General features: G+C 41.0%; 2 protein-coding genes across 2 annotated transcripts in view; both read left to right on the top strand.

Annotated features, from left to right (window-relative positions):
• The first annotated feature begins 3,632 nt into the window (after positions 1-3,632).
• On the top strand, positions 3,633-5,036 carry LOC128730038 (uncharacterized). Its single transcript, XM_053823116.1, has one exon. The coding sequence runs from the start codon at positions 3,633-3,635 to the stop codon at positions 5,034-5,036; it is 1,404 nt and encodes a 467-aa protein (XP_053679091.1).
• Positions 5,037-20,708: 15,672 nt separating this feature from the next.
• Positions 20,709-24,392, top strand: part of LOC128730036 (putative epidermal cell surface receptor) — a 61,384-nt gene continuing 57,700 nt past the window's right edge. Inside the window, exon 1 of the mRNA XM_053823115.1 lies at positions 20,709-23,452. Coding sequence (XP_053679090.1) covers positions 20,709-23,452 — 2,744 coding nt within the window. The remainder of the gene's footprint in view (positions 23,453-24,392) is intronic.

Genomic DNA, 24,392 nt, shown 5'->3' with positions numbered 1-24,392 from the left:
AATCGATTGATCTACATGTTGGTTTTAAATGTTATACTTTTGTATGTGGGCTTCTAAATGATCCCATGATTTCAGTAATAAAAGCCTCGCTATCTGGCTTTGAATTAGGAACGATGTTGCGATATCCATTAAAAGTCCTTGTGACGATATAAATGTGATTTTAATCCTTAGCAAATGTTTCAAAAACGGTTTAACCTTTTACTTTTGTTTGTGGGCTTTCAAATGACCCCATGTATTAACTTATAGCAGCTTCGCTATCTGGTTTTGGATTGGGAACGTTGTTGCCATATTCATCAAACGTCCTTATGACGACATAAATGTGATTCAAATCATTAGCAAATGTTTGAAAAATGATTCACGGATTAGGTTTCTGATCAAATTAACACCAAATTGTTAAAGTTTGTACGTGTGCGTCAATTTCATAAAATGTCTTACTGAATTTATCGATCATTACAGTTAATTGATCTGATAGTGAAATGATATGACATTTGAATTCTGCTTAAACATTTCAATTAAAATTGAATGAAAATGTTCAACGTTGCTAGTTGCATTAGATTTTCATGCAGACTGGATTTTGAATCCAAGACCATTCAACAATCCGATCAAATCGATTGATCTACATGTTGGTTTTAAATGTTATACTTTTGTATGTGGGCTTCTAAATGATCCCATGATTTCAGTAATAAAAGCCTCGCTATCTGGCTTTGAATTAGGAACGATGTTGCGATATCCATTAAAAGTCCTTGTGATGATATAAATGTGATTTCTATCGTTAGTTAGTGTTTCAGAAATGGTTTAACCTTTAACTTTTGTTTGTGGGCTTCTAAATGAATGGCAAATGCTTCAGAAATGGTTTAACCTTTTACTTTTGTTTTGGGCTTCTAAATGACCCCATTTATTGAGATATAGCAGCTCCGCTATCTGGTTTTGGATTGGAAACGTTGTTGCCATATCCATCAAGAGACCTTATGACGATAAAAATGTGTTTTTATCATTAGCAAATGTTTGAGAAATGGTTCACGGATTGAGTTTCTGATTAAAGTAACACCAAATTGTTTAAGTTTGTTTGTGGGCGTCGATTTCATAAAATGTCTTACTGAATTTATCGATCATTACAGTTAATTGATCTGATGGTGAAATGATATGACATTTGAATTCTGCTTGAACATTTCAATTAAGATTGAATGAAAATGTTCTACGTTGCAAATTGCATTAGATTTTCATGCAGACTGGATTTTAAATCCAAGATCATTCAACAATCCGATCAAATCGATTGATCTACATGTTGGTTTTAAATATAAAACTTTTGTTTGTGGGCTTCTAAATGATCCCATGATTTCAGTAATAAAAGCCTCGCTATCTGGCTTTGAATTAGGAACGATGTTGCGATATCCATTAAAAGTCTTTGTGACGATATAAATGTGCTTTCAATCCTTAGCAAATGTTTCAAAAACGGTTTTACCTTTTATTTTTGTTTGTGGGCTTCCAAATGACCCCATGTATTACCTTATAGCAACTTCGCTATCTGATTTTGGATTGGGAACGGTGTTGCCATATCCATCAAAAGTCCTTATGACGATATAAATGTGATTTTTATCAGTAGCAAATGTTTGAGAAATGGTTCACGGATTTAGTTTCTGATGAACTCAAAACCACACTGTTTAAGATTGTACGTGTGTGTCGATTTCATAAAATGTCTTACTGAATTTATCGATCATTACAGTTAATTGATCTGATGGTGAAATGATATGACATTTGAATTCTGCTGTCTTGAACATTTCAATTAAGATTGAATGAAAATGTTCTACGTTGCTAGTTGCATTAGATTTTCATGCAGACTGGATTTTAAATCCGAGATCATTCAACAATCCGATTGTTAACACTTATGACAGGCAAAGCGACACTTCGTTAAGTATACGCCGTCATTTAGTGAGTGCCAGGAGCCCTCAAATTACGGCGCTCAAGCACTCACAATGCACCAGGGGCTATAAATACCACTAGCGAATAATAAATCGCGCTCTTCTGCTAAAAAATCTTAAAACGACTTCAGGTAAATAACCAAGCCACATCCGAAATCCGTAAGTTTGTACATATGGTGCCGTGACCAGGATAAGCCGAATTGCTGGTTATTTTAATTTACGGATTCTCGTGAACACAGTGCAATTTTGACGCGAAAACGTACGTTGTAACACAGCAACTATTCCCGTCTATTCACCGCGAACGAAACTACAACATAACCGATCATGCCGGCATCTACTGTTATATTGTCATCTCGAAGGGCAATTTTGCTTGTCTCGCTAGATCGACATGAAAAATTCCTTATCGACTTTATATCGGAACGAGACACGATAGAGATTGAGACGCGCATATCGAAATTCGATCAACTGTCGGCTGATTTGGAAAAAATTCAGTGCCAGTTAGAAGATTCGGCAACCACCGAGGAAGAGGCTCTACACAACGCTGCTTTACGCGATGATTTTGAGCCACGTCTCATACGCGTTCACTCGCAGTTAAAGGCTAAAAGGATGGAAGCTCCTCGAAACATCAACGCAGCACAAAGCTTTGGCACTAGCCCGCTGGTTGGCATCAAACTCCCCACCATCGCGCTTCCCGAATTCGATGGTGATTACATGCAATGGCTTACATTTAGGGACACTTTTGAGGGTTTGATTCATGACAACCCTGAATTGCCGTCCATCCAAAAATTCCATTACTTGCGAGCATCATTGAAAAGGGAAGCCGCTAGGATAATCGAGTCGATCACCATAAGTGCCGCGAATTATGAGATCGCATGGAAAATATTAACAGATCGGTACTCCAACGAGTATCTGTTGAAGAAGCGTCACTTGCAGGCTCTGTTCGGAATGGCTACCGTTAAGCGGGAAAGCGCGTCGACCCCTCATCAGCTAGTGGATGAATTCGAGCGCCACAAAAAAACTTTAAGACATTTGGGTGAAAATACAGAAGCTTGGAGTAGTTTGTTAGAGCATTTACTATGCACAAAACTACCCGCCACAACGCTACGCGATTGGGAGGAACTTGCTTCCACCAATGAAAACCCCAGCTACGAAAGCTTAGTGGCATTTTTGCAACGCCGAATGCGAGTGCTCGAAACTCTGATGGTAAATAATACCGAAGCGCCACCTAGCGGAAACCCTTCATACTTCGTACCAAAGCAAACGACACTCACTCGAGTGACTAGTGTTCCATCCATCCCTCGTGATACACGCAACTGCCTCATATGCCAACATGAGCATAATATCACGAAATGCCCACGATTCATTACTATGAGTCCCGAAGATCGGTATCAACAAGTAATGTCTAAAAGGTTATGCCTGAATTGTTTGCGGGACAATCACCGAGCGCGCGATTGCTCTTCGCAATATAAGTGTCGACACTGCAATTTATCTCACCACACACTGTTGCACACGTCACACAATACGCCCGGCACATTTCCCACTGCATCCTCTACGCCAGCTGCGCGAAATGTTCCGGCACACCCATCACACAACGCAGACGATCACACGGCAAATACACAAAGACACTACGTAGCAGCACACGCAAGCAAGCACACCTATGATAACGTGTTTCTGCAAACTGCCGTGGTACACATTCTTGATGCACATGGCATCATGCATCCAGCACGAGCGCTATTGGATAGTGCCTCTCAGCCTGACCTGATGAGCACCCGGCTCGCTCATCGACTAGGTCTAAAACAAAACCCGATCAACATCACACTTATCGGTGCGGGTCAGTCTTCCACATCGGTGAAGAAATCGGTGCAGGCGAAAATCTCCTCTCGAACGAACCCGTACGAACTGAATGCTGACTTTTTGATCGTGGACAAATTGATCGGTAATTTGCCAGCACATGACGTGCATATGGACAAATGGCAACTACCGTCTAATTTTATGCTTGCCGACCCCCAATTTAGTAAGTCGGCACCGCTCGATCTTATCCTCGGTGCCCGGCATTACCACACGTTTTTCCAAAGCGGGGCGCAATATAAAATCTCGTCGAGCCTTCCTGTCCTCATCGAAAGTGTATTTGGGTGGATAGTGAGCGGCTCCGCATCCTCCTCGAATAGCAATCCTGAAATATGTAACGCGTCTTCCGTCATTTGCATGAGCACGCTTGAAGAATCACTCGAGCGATTCTGGAAAGTGGAAGAGTTACATGGTAGAGATGGTTACTCAACTGAAGAACGGTACTGTGAAAAACTATACCGTGAAACAACGCAACGAGACGATACTGGTCGTTATATTGTCCGCTTACCAAAGCAGCCTGATTTTGAAGAGAAACTGGGATTGTCCAAAGCATCAGCTCTACGGCGTTTCACAATGCTTGAAAAACGACTAGAACGCAATCCTGATGTGAAAACAGCATATCATGACTTCATGCGCGAGTATTTGGACTTAGGTCACATGACGCCAATTAATGTTCCCAGCGATCACGAATCAGGATACTATCTGCCACACCACCCTGTATTCAAGGCGTCTAGCTCTACAACGAAAACTAGAGTAGTATTTGATGGTTCCTCAAAAACATCCACTGGATACTCAATCAACGAAATCTTATGTGTTGGCCCAACAGTTCAGGATGAATTGCTGGACATCATCCTTCAATTTCGCACATACAAGGTAGCCCTTGTAGGAGACATCACTAAAATGTATCGCCAAATACTGCTGCATCCAGATGACCGAAAATATGCCCGCATTTGCTTCCGGTTCACTCCGCATTCACCGATCCAATATTATGAACTGAACACTGTAACATATGGATTATCGCCATCGTCTTTCCTTGCAACTCGAACCTTACTGCAGCTTGCAACCGATGAAGGAACCGCATATCCTGTTGCAGCAACCGCGTTGAAACGAAATTTCTACGTGGACGATTTCATCGGTGGTGCAGATTCCGTCGAGGATGCTCGTCGCCTACGAGTAGGACTAGGCGAATTACTTCGCAAGGGCGGATTTGAGCTACGAAAATGGACGTCAAATCGGTTAGATGTGCTCAAAGGATTAACCGCAGATTAGATCGGAACACAGTCAGCGCTGCAGTTTGTACCAGCCGAAACCGTGAAGACTCTTGGGATTTCGTGGGAGCCAGAACATGATGTATTGTCCTTCAAATCCACCATCGATACTGACACATCAAACCTCACCAAACGGAGCATACTTTCCAACATAGCACGAATGTTCGATCCGCTTGGCTTGATCTCTCCGATTATTGTGCGAGCCAAAATTATGATGCAGGAGTTGTGGTTGCAGAAAACCGGCTGGGACGATCCTGTCTCTGCCTCCATCGGTAAAAAGTGGAAGGATATTCAGCAAGACTGGCCACTTCTTTCCAGTTTTAAGATTAATCGCTATGCATTGTTAACTGACACCAGAGTGCAGCTACATACCTTTTGTGATGCGTCAGAAGCAGCTTACGGAGTCTGTATTTATGCTCGATGCGAAAGTCAAAAAGGAGAAGTTCACATTACTCTACTATCGTCCAAATCGCGAGTCGCACCACTTAAACGTGTCACACTCCCTCGACTTGAACTGTGTGCTGCAGTGTTAGGCGGCCAGCTTTGCAACCGAGTCAAGAAGGCGATGGGACTAGACGCAGCAGAATCATTCTTTTGGTCTGATTCTACCATCACCTTAAAGTGGATTAGCGCGGCACCAAACACCTGGGCCACATTCGTGGGTAACCGAGTATCTGAAGTACAGCACTATACACACCCGCGACAGTGGCGACATGTACCCGGCACATCGAATCCCGCAGATTTAGTATCACGTGGCATGTCAGCGGTAGACTTTCTAAAGAGCAAGCTGTGGGCCTATGGTCCAGAGTGGTTGGCACTACCCTCTTCCCACTGGCCCAACTTCATCCCTGACCCTGATGAAGATATAAATCTCGAGATTCGCCACACAAGCGCTGCACCTATTAATACAATTAGCGATCATCCTTGGTTCACGTTATGTTCAAGCTACACGCGACTGTTGCGTATAGTTGCATACTGCATTCGCTTCACGCGTAACTCCAAGGATAAGGTCAGAACTCAACGCACACCATTACACATGACTACACCTTCAGTCATCACTCCGGATTAAATGGAAGCTGCTAAAACTGTGCTATGTCGTTTGGCACAGCAAGACGCATTTTCAACCGAGCTACGACAACTGATGAAGGGCGAGGCCTTGATAAAACAATCTCCGTTACGAAGACTGAATCCGTTCCTCGACAGTCATGGAATATTGCGAGTAGGGGGACGATTGAAGCTCTCCCAACTTCCATATCAAGCCCAACATCCCATTGTGCTTCCCAAAAATCACAGATTCGCTCACCTCATCGCAATTCATTACCACGAGAAACTCATGCATGGAGGTGGACGATTACTACTCTCTCAGATACGGGAAACGTATTGGCCACTTGATGGTAGACATCTAGTAAAAAAAATCGTTCGAAATTGCTTCCGGTGCATACGCCAAGAACCGAAAGTTGAACATCAGCAAATCGGCCAGCTCCCATCGGCACGCATCACCCCCAGTCGACCGTTTTCCGTAACTGGAGTGGACTACGCTGGTCCATTTTACCTAAAACCAGTGCATCGCCGTGCGGCTGCAATGAAAAGTTACTTGTGCATTTTTGTGTGTTTTGCAACGAAGGCAGTTCATCTAGAACTCGTTGGAGACCTCACCACAGCCGGATTTCTAGCGGCATTGCAACGCTTCACATCCCGGCGCGGATTACCAGCGCATATACACTCTGACAACGGCAAAAACTTCGAAGGCGCAGCGCACGAGCTTAGTGAACTTTTTGAAATGTTCCACGATGAACAACAAAACAAAATTATTGGCACAGACTGTGCTAGCAAAGGCATCACCTGGCATTTCGCTCCTCCTAAGGCTCCTCACTTCGGCGGATTGTGGGAGGCAGCTGTGAAGACAGCCAAGCGACATATTTACCGTCATCTTGGCAGCTCGAGGCTGTCATATGAAGGATATTGCACTATCCTTCATCAAATAGAGGCTGCCATGAATTCACGTCCGCTGTTGCCCATGTCTGACGACCCAAATGATTTGGCCGCTCTTACGCCAGCCCACTTTCTCATCGGTTCCTCAATGCACGCAGTTCCTGTTCCGGACTATACTGGGCTGAAAACATACACGCTCGACGATCTTCAGCGGTGGCAACTAGTGGTGCAACGCTTCTGGAAGCATTGGGCGACGGAATACTTGCAGGAAATGCAGAGAGACACCATGAGTTACCAGCCAGCCAACGATATACTACCTGGTAGATTGGTAATCCTTATCGATGAATCTTTACCAACCACACAATGGCCCCTCGCACGTATCGTCGAGATTCATCCGGGAGAAGATCATCTCACAAGGGTAGAAAAACTAAAAACAACAAAGGGCATCATTCTCCGTCCAATTTGTAAAATTTGCATACTACCTTTAGCCGCTGAATGACCAACCATGTGCTCAACCACGCGTTAATTGTTTTCGATATGACATTCTGTCATGGGGGGGAGTATGTTTACACTTATGACAGGCAAAGCGACACTTCGTTAAGTATACGCCGTCATTTAGTGAGTGCCAGGAGCCCTCAAATAACGGCGCTCAAGCACTCACAATGCACCAGGGGCTATAAATACCACTAGCGAATAATAAATCGCGCTCTTCTGCTAAAAAATCTTAAAACGACTTCAGGTAAATAACCAAGCCACATCCGAAATCCGTAAGTTTGTACACCGATCAATTCGATTGATCTACATGTCGGTTTTAAATCTAATACTTTTGTTTGTTGGCTTCTTAATGATCCCATGTTTTCAGTAATAAAAGCCTCGCTATCTGGCTTTGAATTAGGAACGATGTTGCGATATCCATTAAAAGTCCTTGTGACGATATAAATGTGATTTTAATCCTTAGCAAATGTTTCAAAAACGGTTTTACCTTTTACTTTTGTTTGTGGGCTTCCAAATGACCCCATGTATTAACTTATAGCAGCTTCGCTATCTGGTTTTGGATTGGGAACGTTGTTGCCATATTCATCAAACGTCCTTATGACGACATAAATGTGATATAAATCATTAGCAAATGTTTGAGAAATGATTCACGGATTAGGTTTCTGATCAAATTAACACCAAATTGTTTAAGTTTGTACGTGTGCGTCCATTTCATAAAATGTCTTACTGAATTTATCGATCATTACAGTTAATTGATCTGATAATGAAATGATATGACATTTGAATTCTGCTGTCTTGAACATTTCAATTAAGATTGAATGAAAATGTTCTACGTTGCTAGTTGCATTAGATTTTCATGCAGACTATATTTTTAATCCAAGATCATTCAACAATCCGATCAAATCGATTGATCTACATGTTGGTTTTAAATAATAAACCTTTGTTTGTGGGCTTCTAAATGATCCCATGATTTCAGTAATAAAAGCCTCGCAATCTGGCTTTGAATTAGGAACGATGTTGCGATATCCATTAAAAGTCCTTGTGACGATATAAATAAGCTTTTAATCTTTAGCAAATGTTTCAGCAACGGTTTTACCTTTTACTTTTGTTTGTTGGCTTCTAACTGAATGGCAAATGCTTCAGAAACGGTTTAACCTTTTACTTTTGTTGGTGGGCTTCCAAATGACCCCATGTATTAACTTATAGCAGCTTCGCTATCTGGTTTTGGATTGGGAACGTTGTTGCCATATTCATCAAACGTCCTTATGACGACATAAATGTGATTTAAATCATTAGCAAATGTTTGAAAAATGATTCACGGATTAGGTTTCTGATCAAATTAACACCAAATTGTTTAAGTTTGTACGTGTGCGTCGATTTCATAAAATGTCTTACTGAATTTATCGATCAATACAGTTAATTGATCTGATGGTGAAATGATATGACATTTGAATTCTGCTGTCTTGAACATTTCAATTAAGATTGAATGAAAATGTTCTACGTTGCTAGTTGCATTAGATTTTCATGCAGACTATATTTTTAATCCAAGATCATTCAACAATCCGATCAAATCGATTGATCTACATGTTGGTTTTAAATAATAAACCTTTGTTTGTGGGCTTCTAAATGATCCCATGATTTCAGTAAAAAAAAGCCTCGCAATCTGGCTTTGAATTAGGAACGATGTTGCGATATCCATTAAAAGTCCTTGTGACGACATAAATGTGATTTTAATCCTTAGCAAATGTTTCAAAAACGGTTTAACCTTTTACTTTTGTTTGTGGGCTTCCAAATGATCCCATGTATTAACTTATAGCAGCTTCGCTATCTGGTTTTGGATTGGGAACGTTGTTGCCATATTCATCAAACGTCCTTATGACGACATAAATGTGATAAAAATCATTAGCAAATGTTTGAAAAATGATTCACGGATTAGGTTTCTGATCAAATTAACACCAAATTGTTTAAGTTTGTACGTGTGCGTCGATTTCATAAAATGTCTTACTGAATTTATCGATCAATACAGTTAATTGATCTGATGGTGAAATGATATGACATTTGAATTCTGCTGTCTTGAACATTTCAATTAAGATTGAATGAAAATGTTCTACGTTGCTAGTTGCATTAGATTTTCATGCAGACTATATTTTTAATCCAAGATCATTCAACAATCCGATCAAATCGATTGATCTACATGTTGGTTTTAAATGTTATACTTTTGTATGTGGGCTTCTAAATGATCCCATGATTTCAGTAATAAAAGCCTCGCTATCTGGCTTTGAATTAGGAACGATGTTGCGATATCCATTAAAAGTCCTTGTGACGACATAAATGTGATTTTAATCCTTAGCAAATGTTTCAAAAACGGTTTAACCTTTTACTTTTGTTTGTGGGCTTCCAAATGACCCCATGTATTAACTTATAGCAGCTTCGCTATCTGGTTTTGGATTGGGAACGTTGTTGCCATATTCATCAAACGTCCTTATGACGACATAAATGTGATTTAAATCAGTAGCAAATGTTTGAGAAATGATTCATGGATTTAGTTTCTGATGAAATCAACACCACACTGTTTAAGTTTGTACGTGTGCGTCGATTTCATAAAATGTCTTACTGAATTTATCGATCATTACAGTTAATTGATCTGATGGTGAAATGATATGACGTTTGAATTCTGCTGTCTTGAACATTTCAATTAAGATTGAATGAAAATGTTCTACGTTGCAAAATGCATTAGATTTTCATGCAGACTGGATTTTAAATCCAAGAACATTCAACAATCCGATCAAATCGATTGATCTATATGTTGGTTTTAAATCTAATACTTTTGTTTGTGGCCTTCTAAATGATCCCATGATTTTAGTTATAAAAGACTCGCTTTCTGGCTTTGGATTAGGCACGATGTTGCGATATCCATTAAAAGTCCTTGTGATGATATAAATGTGATTTCTATCCTTAGTAAGTGTTTCAGAAATGGTTTAACCTTTTACTTTTGTTTGTGGGCTTCTTAATGAATGGCAAATGCTTCTGAAATGGTTTAACCTTTTACTTTTGTTTGTGGGTTTCTAAATGACCCCATGTATTGAGTTATAGAAGCTTCGCTATCTGGTTTTGGATTGGAAACGGTGTTGCCATATCCATCAAAAGTCTTTATGACGATATAAATGTGATTTTAATCAGTAGCAAATGTTTGAGAAATGGTTCACAGGATTTAGTTTCTGATGAAATCAAAACCACACTGTTTAAGATTGTACGTGTGCGACGATTTCATAAAATGTCTTACTGAATTTATCGATCATTACAGTTAATTGATCTGATGGTGAAATGATATGACATTTGAATTCTGCTGTCTTGAACATTTCAATTAAGATTGAATGAAAATGTTCTACGTTGCTAGTTGCATTAGATTTTCACGCAGACTGGATTTTAAATCCAAGATCATTCAACAATCCGATCAAATCGATTGATCTACATGTTGGTTTTAAATGTTATACTTTTGTATGTGGGCTTCTAAATGATCCCATGATTTCAGTAATAAAAACCTCGCTATCTGGCTTTGAATTAGGAACGATGTTGCGATATCCATTAAAAGTCCTTGTGACGACATAAATGTGATTTTAATCCTTAGCAAATGTTTCAAAAACGGTTTAACCTTTTACTTTTGTTTGTGGGCTTCCAAATGACCCCATGTATTAACTTATAGCAGCTTCGCTATCTGGTTTTGGATTGGGAACGGTGTTGCCATATCCATCAAAAGTCCTTATGACGATATAAATGAAATTTAAATCAGAAGCAAATGTTTGAGAAATGGTTCACGGATTTAGTTTATGATGAAATCAACACCGCACTGTTTAAGTTTGTACGTGTGCGTCGATTTCACAAAATGTCTTACTGAATTTATCGATCATTACAGTTAATTGATCTGATAGTGAAATGATATGACATTTGAATTCTGTTGTCTTGATCAATTCAATTAAGATTGGATTAAAATGTTCTACGTTGCTAGTTGCATTAGATTTTCATGCAGACTGGATTTTAAATCCAAGAACATTCAACAATCCGATCAAATCGATTGATCTATATGTTGGTTTTAAATCTAATACTTTTGTTTGTGGCCTTCTAAATGATCCCATGATTTTAGTTATAAAAGACTCGCTTTCTGGCTTTGGATTAGGCACGATGTTGCGATATCCATTAAAAGTCCTTGTGATGATATAAATGTGATTTCTATCCTTAGTAAGTGTTTCAGAAATGGTTTAACCTTTTACTTTTGTTTGTGGGCTTCTTAATGAATGGCAAATGCTTCTGAAATGGTTTAACCTTTTACTTTTGTTTGTGGGTTTCTAAATGACCCCATGTATTGAGTTATAGAAGCTTCGCTATCTGGTTTTGGATTGGGAACGGTGTTGCCATATCCATCAAAAGTCCTTATGACGATATAAATGTGATTTGTATCATTAGCAAATGTTTGAGAAATGGTTCACGGATATAGTTTCTGTTGAAAATAACACTAAACTGTTTAAGTTTGTTTGTGTGCGTCGATTTCATAAAATGTCTTACTGAATTTATCGATCATTACAGTTAATTGATCTGATAATGAAATGATATGACATTTGAATTCTGCTGTCTTGAACATTTCAATTAAGATTGAATGAAAATGTTCTACGTTGCCAGTTGCATTAGATTTTCATGCAGACTGGATTTTAAATCCAAGATCATTCAACAATCCGATCAAATCGATTGATCTACATGTTGGTTTTAACTATAAAACCTTTGTTTGTGGGCTTCTAAATGATCCCATGATTTCAGTAATAAAAGCCTCGCTATCTGGCTTTGAATTAGGAACGATGTTGCGATATCCATTAAAAGTCCTTGTGACGATATAAATGTGATTTTAATCCTTAGCAAATGTTTCAAAAACGGTTTTACCTTTTACTTTTGTTTGTGGGCTTCCAAATGACCCCATGTATTAACTTATAGCAGCTTCGCTATCTGGTTTTGGATTGGAAACGGTGTTGCCATATCCATCAAAAGTCTTTATGACGATATAAATGTGATTTTAATCAGTAGCAAATGTTTGAGAAATGGTTCACAGGATTTAGTTTCTGATCAAATTAACACGACACTGTTTAAGTTTGTTTGTGTGCGTCGATTTCATAAAATGTCTTACTGAATTCATCGATCATTACAGTTAATTGATCTGATGGTGAAATGATATGACATTTGAATCCTGCTGTCTTGAACATTTCAATTAAGATTGAATGAAAATGTTCTACGTTGCTAGTTGCATTAGATTTTCATGCAGACTGGATTTTAAATCCAAGAACATTCAACAATCCGATCAAATCGATTGATCTACATGTTGGTTTTAAATCTAATACTTTTGTTTGTTGGCTTCTAAATGATCCCATGGTTTCAGTAATAAAAGCCTCGCTATCTGGCTTTGGATTAGGCACGATGTTGCGATATCCATTAAAAGTCCTTGTGATGATATAAATGTGATTTCTATCCTTAGTAAGTGTTTCAGAAATGGTTTAACCTTTTACTTTTGTTTGTGGGCTTCTTAATGAATGGCATATGCTTCTGAAATGGTTTAACCTTTTACTTTTGTTTGTGGGTTTCTAAATGACCCCATGTATTGAGTTATAGAAGCTTCGCTATCTGGTTTTGGATTGGGAACGGTGTTGCCATATCCATCAAAAGTCCTTATGACGATATAAATGTGATTTGTATCATTAGCAAATGTTTGAGAAATGGTTCACGGATATAGTTTCTGTTGAAAATAACACTAAACTGTTTAAGTTTGTTTGTGTGCGTCGAATTCATAAAATGTCTTACTGAATTTATCGATCATTACAGTTAATTGATCTGATAATGAAATGATATGACATTTGAATTCTGCTGTCTTGAACATTTCAATTAAGATTGAATGAAAATGTTCTACGTTGCCAGTTGCATTAGATTTTCATGCAGACTGGATTTTAAATCCAAGATCATTCAACAATCCGATCAAATCGAATGATCTACATGTTGGTTTTAACTATAAAACCTTTGTTTGTGGGCTTCTAAATGATCCCATGATTTCAGTAATAAAAGCCTCGCTATCTGGCTTTGAATTAGGAACGATGTTGCGATATCCATTAAAAGTCCTTGTGACGATATAAATGTGATTTTAATCCTTAGCAAATGTTTCAAAAACGGTTTTACCTTTTACTTTTGTTTGTGGGCTTCCAAATGACCCCATGTATTAACTTATAGCAGCTTCGCTATCTGGTTTTGGATTGGAAACGGTGTTGCCATATCCATCAAAAGTCCTTATGACGATATAAATGTGATTTTAATCAGTAGCAAATGTTTGAGAAATGGTTCACAGGATTTAGTTTCTGATCAAATTAACACGACACTGTTTAAGTTTGTTTGTGTGCGTCGATTTCATAAAATGTCTTACTGAATTCATCGATCATTACAGTTAATTGATCTGATGGTGAAATGATATGACATTTGAATCCTGCTGTCTTGAACATTTCAATTAAGATTGAATGAAAATGTTCTACGTTGCTAGTTGCATTAGATTTTCATGCAGACTGGATTTTAAATCCAAGAACATTCAACAATCCGATCAAATCGATTGATCTACATGTTGGTTTTAAATCTAATACTTTTGTTTGTTGGCTTCTAAATGATCCCATGATTTCAGTAATAAAAGCCTCGCTATCTGGCTTTGAATTAGGAACGATGTTGCGATATCCATTAAAAGTCCTTGTGACGATATAAATGTGCTTTTAATCTTTAGCAAATGTTTCAGCAACGGTTTTACCTTTTACTTTTGTTTGTAGGCTTCTAACTGAATGCCAAATGCTTCAGAAACGGTTTAACCTTTTACTTTTGTTGGTGGGCTTCCAAATGACCCCAAGTTTTAACTTATAGCAGCTTCGCTATCTGGTTTTGGATTGGGAACGGTATTTCCATATCTATCAAACGTCCTTATGAGGATATAAATGTGATTTTTAAAATTAGCAAATGTTTGTGAAATGGTTCACGGATTTAGTTTCTGATGAAATCAAAACCACACTGTTTAAGATTGTACGTGTGCGACGATTTCATAAAATGTCTTACTGAATTTATCGATCATTACAGTTAATTGATCTGATGGTGAAATGATATGACATTTGAATTCTGCTTAAACATTTCAATTAAGATTGAATGAAAATGTTCAACGTTGCTAGTTGCATTAGATTTTCATGCAGACTGGATTTTGAATCCAAGACCATTCAACAATCCGATCAAATCGATTGATCTACATGTTGGTTTTAAATCTAATACTTTTGTTTGTGGGCTTCTAAATGATCCCATGATTTCAGTAATAAAAGCCTCGCTATCTGGCTTTGAATTAGGAACGATGTTGCGATATCCATTAAAAGTCCTTGTGACGATATAAATGTGATTTTAATCCTTAGCAAATGTTTCAAAAACGGTTTAACCTTTTACTTTTGTTTGTGGGCTTCCAAATGACCCCATGTATTAACTTATAGCAGCTTCGCTATCTGGTTTTGGATTGGGAACGGTGTTGCCATATCCATCAAAAGTCCTTATGACGATATAAATGTGATTTGTATCATTAGCAAATGTTTGAGAAATGGTTCACGGATATAGTTTCTGTTGAAAATAACACCAAACTGTTTAAGTTTGTTTGTGTGCGTCGATTTCATAAAATGTCTTACTGAATTTATCGATCATTACAGTTAATTGATCTGATAGTGAAATGATATGACATTTGAATTCTGCTGTCTTGAACATTTCAATTAAGATTGAATGAAAATGTTCTACGTTGCTAGTTGCATTAGATTTTCATGCAGACTGGATTTTAAATCCAAGAACATTCAACAATCCGATCAAATCGATTGTTCTACATGTTGGTTTTAAATCTAATACTCTTGTTTGTGGGCTTCTAAATGATTCCATGATTTCATTTATAAAAGCCTCGCTATCTGGCTTTGAATTAGGAACGATGTTGCGATATCAATTAAAAGTCCTTGTGATGATATAAATGTGATTTCTATCCATAGCAAATGTTTCAAAAACGGTTTTACCTTTTACTTTTGTTTGTGGGCTTCCAAATGACCCCATGTATTAACTTATAGCAGCTTCGCTATCTGGTTTTGGATTGGGAACGGTGTTGCCATATCCATCAAACGTCCTTATGACGATATAAATGTGATTTAAATCAGTAGCAAATGTTTGTGAAATGGTTCACGGATTGAGTTTCTGATGAAAGTAACACCAAACTGTTTAAGTTTGTTTGTGTGCGTCGATTTCATAAAATTTCTTACTGAATTTATCGATCATTACAGTTAATTGATCTGATAATGAAATGATATGACATTTGAATTCTGCTGTCTTGAACATTTCAATTTAGATTGAATGAAAATGTTCTACGTTGCCAGTTGCATTAGATTTTCATGCAGACTGGATTTTAAATCCAAGATCATTCAACAATCCGATCAAATCGATTGATCTACATGTTGGTTTTAACTATTAAACCTTTGTTTGTGGGCTTCTAAATGATCCCATGATTTCAGTAATAAAAGCCTCGCAATCTGGCTTTGAATTAGGAACGATGTTGCGATATCCATTAAAAGTCCTTGTGACGATATAAATGTGATTTTAATCCTTAGCAAATGTTTCAAAAACGGTTTAACCTTTTACTTTTGTTTGTGGGCTTCCAAATGACCCCATGTATTAACTTATAGCAGCTTCGCTATCTGGTTTTGGATTGGGAACGGTGTTGCCATATCCATCAAAAGTCCTTATGACGATATAAATTTGATTTAAATCAGAAGCAAATGTTTGAGAAATGGTTCACGGATTTAGTTTATGATGAAATCAACACCACACTGTTTAAGTTTGTACGTGTGCGTCGATTTCATAAAATGTCTTACTGAATTTATCGATCATTACAGTTAATTGATCTGATAGTGAAATGATATGACATTTGAATTCTGCTGTCTTGAACAATTCAATGAAGATTGGATGAAAATGTACTACGTTGCTAGTTGCATTAGATTTTCATGCAGACTGGAATTTAAATCCAAGAACATTCAACAATCCGATCAAATCGATTGATCTATATGTTGGTTTTAAATCTAATACTTTTGTTTGTGGCCTTCTAAATGATCCCATGATTTTAGTTATAAAAGACTCGCTTTCTGGCTTTGGATTAGGAACGATGTTGCGATATCCATTAAAAGTCCTTGTGATGAAATAAATGTGATTTCTATCCTTAGTAAGTGTTTCAGAAATGGTTTAACCTTTTACTTTTGTTTGTGGGCTTCTTAATGAATGGCAAATGCTTCTGAAATGGTTTAACCTTTTACTTTTGTTTGTGGGTTTCTAAATGACCCCATGTATTGAGTTATAGAAGCTTCGCTATCTGGTTTTGGATTGGGAACGGTGTTGCCATATCCATCAAAAGTCCTTATGACGATATAAATGTGATTTGTATCATTAGCAAATGTTTGAGAAATGGTTCACGGATTTAGTTTCTGATGAAATCAACACCACACTGTTTAAGTTTGTAAGTGTGCGTCCATTTCATAAAATGTCTTACTGAATTTATCGATCATCACAGTTAATTGATCTGATGGTGAAATGATATGACATTTGAATTCTGCTGTCTTGAACATTTTAATTAAGATTGAATGAAAATGTTCTACGTTGCTAGTTGCATTAGATTTTCATGCAGACTGGATTTTAAATCCAAGACCATTCAACAATCTGATCAAATCGATTGATCTACATGTTGGTTTTAAATCTAATACTTTTGTATGTGGGCTTCTAAATGATCCCATGATTTCAGTATTAAAAGCCTCGCTATCTGGCTTTGAATTAGGAACGATGTTGCGATATCCATTAAAAGTCCTTGTGACGACATAAATGTGATTTCTATCCTTAGCAAATGTTTCAAAAACGGTTTTACCTTTTACTTTTGTTTGTGGGCTTCCAAATGACCCCATGTATTAACTTATAGCAGCTTCGCTATCTGGTTTTGGATTGGGAACGGTGTTGCCATATCCATCAAAAGTCCTTATGACGATATAAATGTGATTTTCATCATTAGCAAATGTTTGAGAAATGGTTCACGGATTTAGTTTCTGATAAAATTAACACCAAACTGTTTAAGTTTGTTTGTGTTCGTCGGTTTCATAAACTGTCTAACTGAATTTATCGATCATTATAGTTAATTGATCTGATGGTGAAATGATATGACATTTGAGTTCTGCTGTCTTGAACATTTCAATTAAGATTGAATGAAAATGTTCTACGTTGCTAGTTGCATTAGATTTTCATGCAGACTGGATTTTAAATCCAAGAACATTCAACAATCCGATCAAATCGATTGATCTACATGTTGGTTTTAAATCTAATACTTTTGTTTGTTGGCTTCTAAATGATCCCATGATTTCAGTAATAAAAGCCTCGCTATCTGGCTTTGAATTAGGAACGATGTTGCGATATCCATTAAAAGTCCTTGTGACGATATAAATGTGCTTTTAATCCTTAGCAAATGTTTCGGCAACGGTTTTACCTTTTACTTTTGTTTGTGGGCTTCTAACTGAATGGCAAATGTTTCAGAAACGGTTTAACCTTTTACTTTTGTTGGTTGGCTTCCAAATGACCCCATGTATTAACTTATAGCAGCTTCGTCATCTGGTTTTGGATTGGGAACGGTGTTTCTATATCTATCAAACGTCCTTATGAGGATATAAATGTGATTTTTATAATCAGCAAATGTTTGTGAAATGGTTCACGGATTTAGTTTCTGATGAAATCAAAACCACACTGTTTAAGATTGTACGTGTGCGACGATTTCATAAAATGTCTTACTGAATTTATCGATCATTACAGTTAATTGATCTGATGGTGAAATGATATGACATTTGAATTCTGCTGTCTTGAACATTTCAATTAAGATTGAATGAAAATGTTCTACGTTGCTAGTTGCATTAGATTTTCATGCAGACTGGATTTTAAATCCAAGATCATTCAACAATCCGATCAAATCGATTGATCTACATGTTGGTTTTAAATGTTATACTTTTGTATGTGGGCTTCTAAATGATCCCATGATTTCAGTAATAAAAGCCTCGCTATCTGGCTTTGAATTAGGAACGATGTTGCGATATCCATTAAAAGTCCTTGTGATGATATAAATGTGATTTCTATCGTTAGTTAGTGTTTCAGAAATGGTTTAACCTTTTACTTTTGTTTGTGGGCTTCTAAATGAATGGCAAATGCTTCAGAAATGGTTTAACCTTTTACTTTTGTTTTGGGCTTCTAAATGACCCCATGTATTGAAATATAGCAGCTCCGCTATCTGGTTTTGGATTGGAAACGTTGTTGCCATATCCATCAAGAGACCTTATGACGATAAAAATGTGATTTTCATCATTAGCAAATGTTTGAGAAATGGTTCACGGATTGAGTTTCTGATGAAAGTAACAACAAACTGTTTAAGTTTGTTTGTGTACGTCGATTTCATAAAATGTCCTACTGAATTTATCGATCATTACAGTTAATTGATCTGATAATGAAATAATATGACATTTGAATTCTGCTGTCTTGAACATTTCAATTAAGATTGAATGAAAATGTTCTACGTTCCTAGTTGCATTAGATTTTCATGCAGACTGGATTTTAAATCCAAGATCATTCAACAATCCGATCAAATCGATTGATCTACATGTTGGTTTAAACTATAAAACCTTTGTTTGTGGGCTTCTAAATGATCCCATGATTTCAGTAATAAAAGCCTCGCAATCTGGCTTTGAATTAGGAACGATGTTGCGATATCCATTAAAAGTCCTTGTGACGATATAAATGTGATTTTAATCCTTAGCAAATGTTTCAAAAACGGTTTTACATTTTACTTTTGTTTGTGGGCTTCCCATGTATTATGACCCCATGTATTAACTTATAGCAGCTTCGCTATCTGGTCTTGGATTGGGAACGGTGTTGCCATATCCATCAAAAGTCTTTATGACGATATAAATGTGATTTTAATCAGTAGCAAATGTTTGAGAAATGGTTCACAGGATTTAGTTTCTGATCAAATTAACACGACACTGTTTAAGTTTGTTTGTGTGCGTCGATTTCATAAAATGTCTTACTGAATTCATCGATCATTACAGTTAATTGATCTGATGGTGTTACAGACAATTCGGCGCGTGTTTGTTTGTTTACCTGACGTAACGGCACTGACAGGTAGGAGACAGGATAAGAGTGCCGTTACCGAAGGGACAGGGAAACATCGCAGAGATGACGCGGTAAAAAACGGCCATCGCGAGGAGGCCATTGGATTTAAAGCGATTTCAACGGAAAAACGCCAGAGAGAGGACGTGAATTTTTTTAACACCATGGCACCATCGCACCATCGCACCGCGCGCGTTTAAAGAACGACCCAACCGAATTAACTTGAATAAAGTGTTAGTGGAATCAGTTAAAAGAACACGTCAGTAGAATTTATTATTACGAACTTTAAGTTGGAGCCGAACTCCAACATTTTAAAAAAATTCACTCGCTTTCTACTTGTGAATCGGTGAACACCAGACTGAGAATGAATCGCGAAAACGATGTACCAAACCCCACCGCGAATTCCACAGTGCGACAACCTTCCGCAGTTCAGCTAGTGGAAGACACTGTTTCGATTCAGGAGTTGGTACAGCAAGCCAGGGAAGCGAACGAAAGCTTCGTCAGGCTGACCGCGCAGATCGCTCAGTTGAGCCCAAGCGTGTCGAGAGGGCTCGGAGTGTCGCTGAACGAGCAACGTGTAGGCGCGATATCCCCGTGCATCCGCACAGGAACCGTCGAAGAAGTGACATTTCCTTCGGCCGCCACCCTGCCGCGGAGATCGACGCTTGGGACGCCTTACGTCGGCGGCACCGACCGTGAACCTGGGAGCGCATCGTCGCGACCGGCCATTGCGTTTCCAGATTTCCTTCGTTACGACGTGCAAGCCGGCCCGTCAGGAAGATCGACGCTAAGGACGCCATACAATACCGATACAGAGCGTGAAGCTGTTAACGCGTCGCCGCCACCGGCCTTTGCGTTTACCGACTCTTTGCGCTACGACGCGCAAGTCGGCCCGTCATCGGCTCAGCACAGCGAAGCAGAACGGCGTGGTACCACTGGGAGAAGGACAACCGTACCCTCCCAGGGTGAACGTGATCTTCGGCGTGCCCTGGAAGACATGGAGATCGAGCATCTTCGGGAGCGAAACCGCTTGATCCAATCCTTCGAAGCAACGGATCACCAGAGAAGGACTCACCCGCCATCACGTACCAACGCCACCGTGGACAAGGGTTGCGACGAACGGTGCCACTGCGAGGAGGACGGCAAATGGCGCTGCGAGGCCCGTTGCGGCCGGCCATTCGTGAAACGCGGCAAAACGGCTCTGGCAGCCGGTTGCTACGAGAATCCCTCCAAAACGGACGAGTGCTGTGCCACGCTAATCTGCCCTTCAGAGCGGTTCACCGATGGACGTGTCGAACCGACGCCCGTCTCGGAGGAACCGACCACCGCCAAGGCGATCGTGACGAGCTGCATCTACAAGAACCGCTCGTACGACATCAACGAACGGATGGAGATCGGTTGCGAGCAGATCTGTACCTGCAACAGCGATGGTGAGATGGAGTGTGCTCCACGCTGTGCTCCACTTAACTCGACCCGCCCAGAACAGTGCGTCGTCCTGCCTGACCCACACGATCCTTGCTGTAAGCGCGAGTTCTGCGATGTCACGCTGGACGACCACGAGCAGAGCAGCGGTGTGATGATGATGATGGCACCGGCTTCATCTTCATCGTCACCTTCGACGACGGTGGTGCCGGAACGGGATGGAAAAACACCCGGACCGGAAGCTGACCACCGGTCCACCGGATGTGAGTTCAAAGGCCGCACGTACCAGCTGAATGATCAGTTCCACGACGAGTGCAACGCGCTGTGTCTGTGTACGGAGGCTGGTGTGCACTGTGCCAAGATCGAGTGCCCGTCTGAGTTTGGGTTGGACGTGCTGGATCCGCACTGCCTCAAGTGGGGTCCGGATCCGGCCACATTCCGTGCGATCGCACCCCGCTGTTGCCCGGAGCGGATGCGTTGCATCGACAATGGGACGTGCGAGTATAAGGGTCAGTTCTTCGATAACTGGTCGGATATACCGAGCAATTTGACGGGTTGCGAGCAGCACTGTTACTGTGATACCGGCATCGTCGAATGTCGACCGGCGTGTCCTGCCGTGCCAGCGACGCCACCTTCTCATCTACCGTGTAGCCCACGGAACGCCCGGTTGATGCCGATTCCGGGTGAAGAATGCTGCCAGCACTGGACTTGCAGTGTCAACACCGATAACGGTCTGGCCAGCGGCAGCGACGTGTTGAAGCCGCTGCTTATGCCGGGCACGATCGGGCAATTCCTGCCAACGAAACCGCCTCGCACGGACGCGAAACCCCCACCGGACGCGCCCGGGAAGGAACCGACGCCCTTCTACCCGACGGTGGACGGAAAACCACCGAAGGTACCGCAGGACAAACCCCACAAAAAGTACACCAAGGAGGACGCCGGTAAGAAGGATCACTTCAACAACATCTTCGGTGGCGCCCAACCTGAGGAGCCCGAGCTGGACGATGGCAAGTACGATTACGGCAGCTACGAGGACGCGATGAAACCGGCCACGCTCGGTGTGCAACGTCCCGGTCCGCCCGGGTACTATGGGCCGGAAATCAAGCCCCACTACGGTGCTGATTTTCACCTGTATCTGCACCCGGCTTCGGCAGGCGTCCAACCGGCCGGACAACCCGTTCCGACGGCACCCGGTCAGCCGGGACTACATCCTGGCCAGCATCAGGCGAGTGCGCTCGATAAGCAGCTGTTGAACGTGCTGGGACCAAACGGACCGGGTAGTTTACCGCCCAACATCCGCATCGAGCAGCTGCTGCAGCACATCCACGGACAGGATCCGAATCTGCCACCGCAAGGACCTCCATTGTTGCATGGCCAGAGCCTCCCGAATGGGCCGCCCTTTGGGCCGGTTGGATCGCAACCATCGACGGGCAACGGCATCAACTACAACCAGTACGGTGCCGGCACACCCGCTGGTGGGCTAGCGTTCTCCGGACTGCAAGTCGACCTGAAAGTGCTCGCCCTGGACGCGATCGATGCGAACACTGTGCGTGTCATTTTCCTCGTGCCGCAGGTGTACGTGGGACTGCATGGTCGCGTTGAGCTGCGATACACGCGCACTCGCAACAACGACACCGCCACATGGCAATCGCAGGTGTTCGCACCACCGGACGATCTGATCGCGACACCACAGCTCGAGTTCGAGCTGCCAGGACTGAACGCCAACACGGAGTATCGCGTGAAGATCACGCTTATCCTGCGAGACGTCAACTCGCAACCGTCTAGTCAGATCTACACCGTCCGTACGCCCTCGGATCGCGTGATCACGCCACCACCCGCGATCGGTTCCGGACACTTCCCGCACATGAGCCACCCAACGAACTTTCTCAAGGAGATCATCCAGGATCCGGAGCTGCGAGCTGCCGAGGTGAACGCGACTTGGGCGAAGATCGCATGGCGCAAGCTGGATGATGAGGAGCTCGATTACGTGGACGGTATACAGCTACGGTACCGTGAGATCGACAGTGTCGTGTACCATGCGACCCCACTCATCCACCGGGCGTTGAGTGAATACACCGTGGAGGGTTTGCAGCCACAAACGCGTTACGAGGTGGGCATTTTCTTCATACCGTTTCCGGGTCACGGTGAAGAGGTGCGGGCTGGTGACATGCTACCGATCACCACCGCCGAGCGGATCGACGTGTACGGATTCGAGGTGGTGGTGAACGCCAGCAAGATCAAAGCCACCAGCGTCGAGGTGAGCTGGTTGGGTGTGCCCTACCCTGAGGACAAGTACATCAAAGGACCGAGCTTTCTATGGCAGACGGAAAAGGAATGGCCAACTTCATCGACGCTACCGCATGATACGACGGAAGAACTACGCCGCAACCTCCTGCATCATTCCAGCACTAAATCACTTATTCAGATCGACCGATTCTCTAATTGGAACAGGCTGCTCAGATCTGTTGGATACGTTATTCGGTTTTCGAATAATTGTATGCACAGAAGAAACGGGAAAAAGACCACGACAGGACCGCTCACACAGGGAGAGTTGAAAACAGCAGAACGCGTAATTATAAAACAAATTCAACGAGAAGCGTTTTTAGGCGAGATCTGTCGACTAGAGAGCCGCGTAGTAAAACAGCATCCGTGGTCGAAACCCGTCGAAAAAAGCAGCGTGCTGTATAAACTCTCACCCAAGATCGACGAAAATGGCGTGCTGAGAATAAGTGGGCGTTTCGAAAACTGCCCTGGAATAGATGAGTCACTGCAGAAGCCAGTAATTCTACCGAGACGACACACAGGAACTGACTTACTGATTCTTTACTACCACGTACGCTACCGACACTGTAATCATCAGACCGTTGTTAACGAACTGAGAGCCAGATACCACATACCGCGCTTGTTGACGGAATATAAGCGCGTCCGGAAAACCTGTCAATATTGTCGCATTAGAAAGGCGACTCCTGAACCGCCGTTAATGGGAGGCATTCCCCAACAAAGGACGGCCATTCATCAGCGTGCATTCACGTACACTGGAATTGACTATTTCGGCCCAATGAACGTAGTAGTTGGACGTCGCCAGGAGAAACGTTGGGGAGTGATTTTCACTTGCTTGACGACACGAGCAGTACACCTAGAAATCGCTCACTCACTAACAAGTTCGTCCTGCATCTTAGCGATCCGTCGTTTTATTGCTAGACGAGGAGTTCCGCGCGAAATCATCAGCGATAGAGGGACAAATTTCGTAGGCTCATCG

The sequence above is a fragment of the Anopheles nili genome, unplaced genomic scaffold, assembly GCF_943737925.1.
Source record: "Anopheles nili unplaced genomic scaffold, idAnoNiliSN_F5_01 scaffold_11, whole genome shotgun sequence".
Lineage (NCBI taxonomy): Eukaryota > Metazoa > Arthropoda > Insecta > Diptera > Culicidae > Anopheles > Anopheles nili.
Note: the sequence above shows the minus strand (reverse complement) of the source record. Positions and strands in the feature narration are given on the sequence as shown.

Coding starts and splice junctions, on each gene's coding strand:
- LOC128730038 (XM_053823116.1), top strand. CDS start 3,633: ATGCATCCAGCACGAGCGCTATTGGATAGTGCCTCTCAGCCTGACCTG.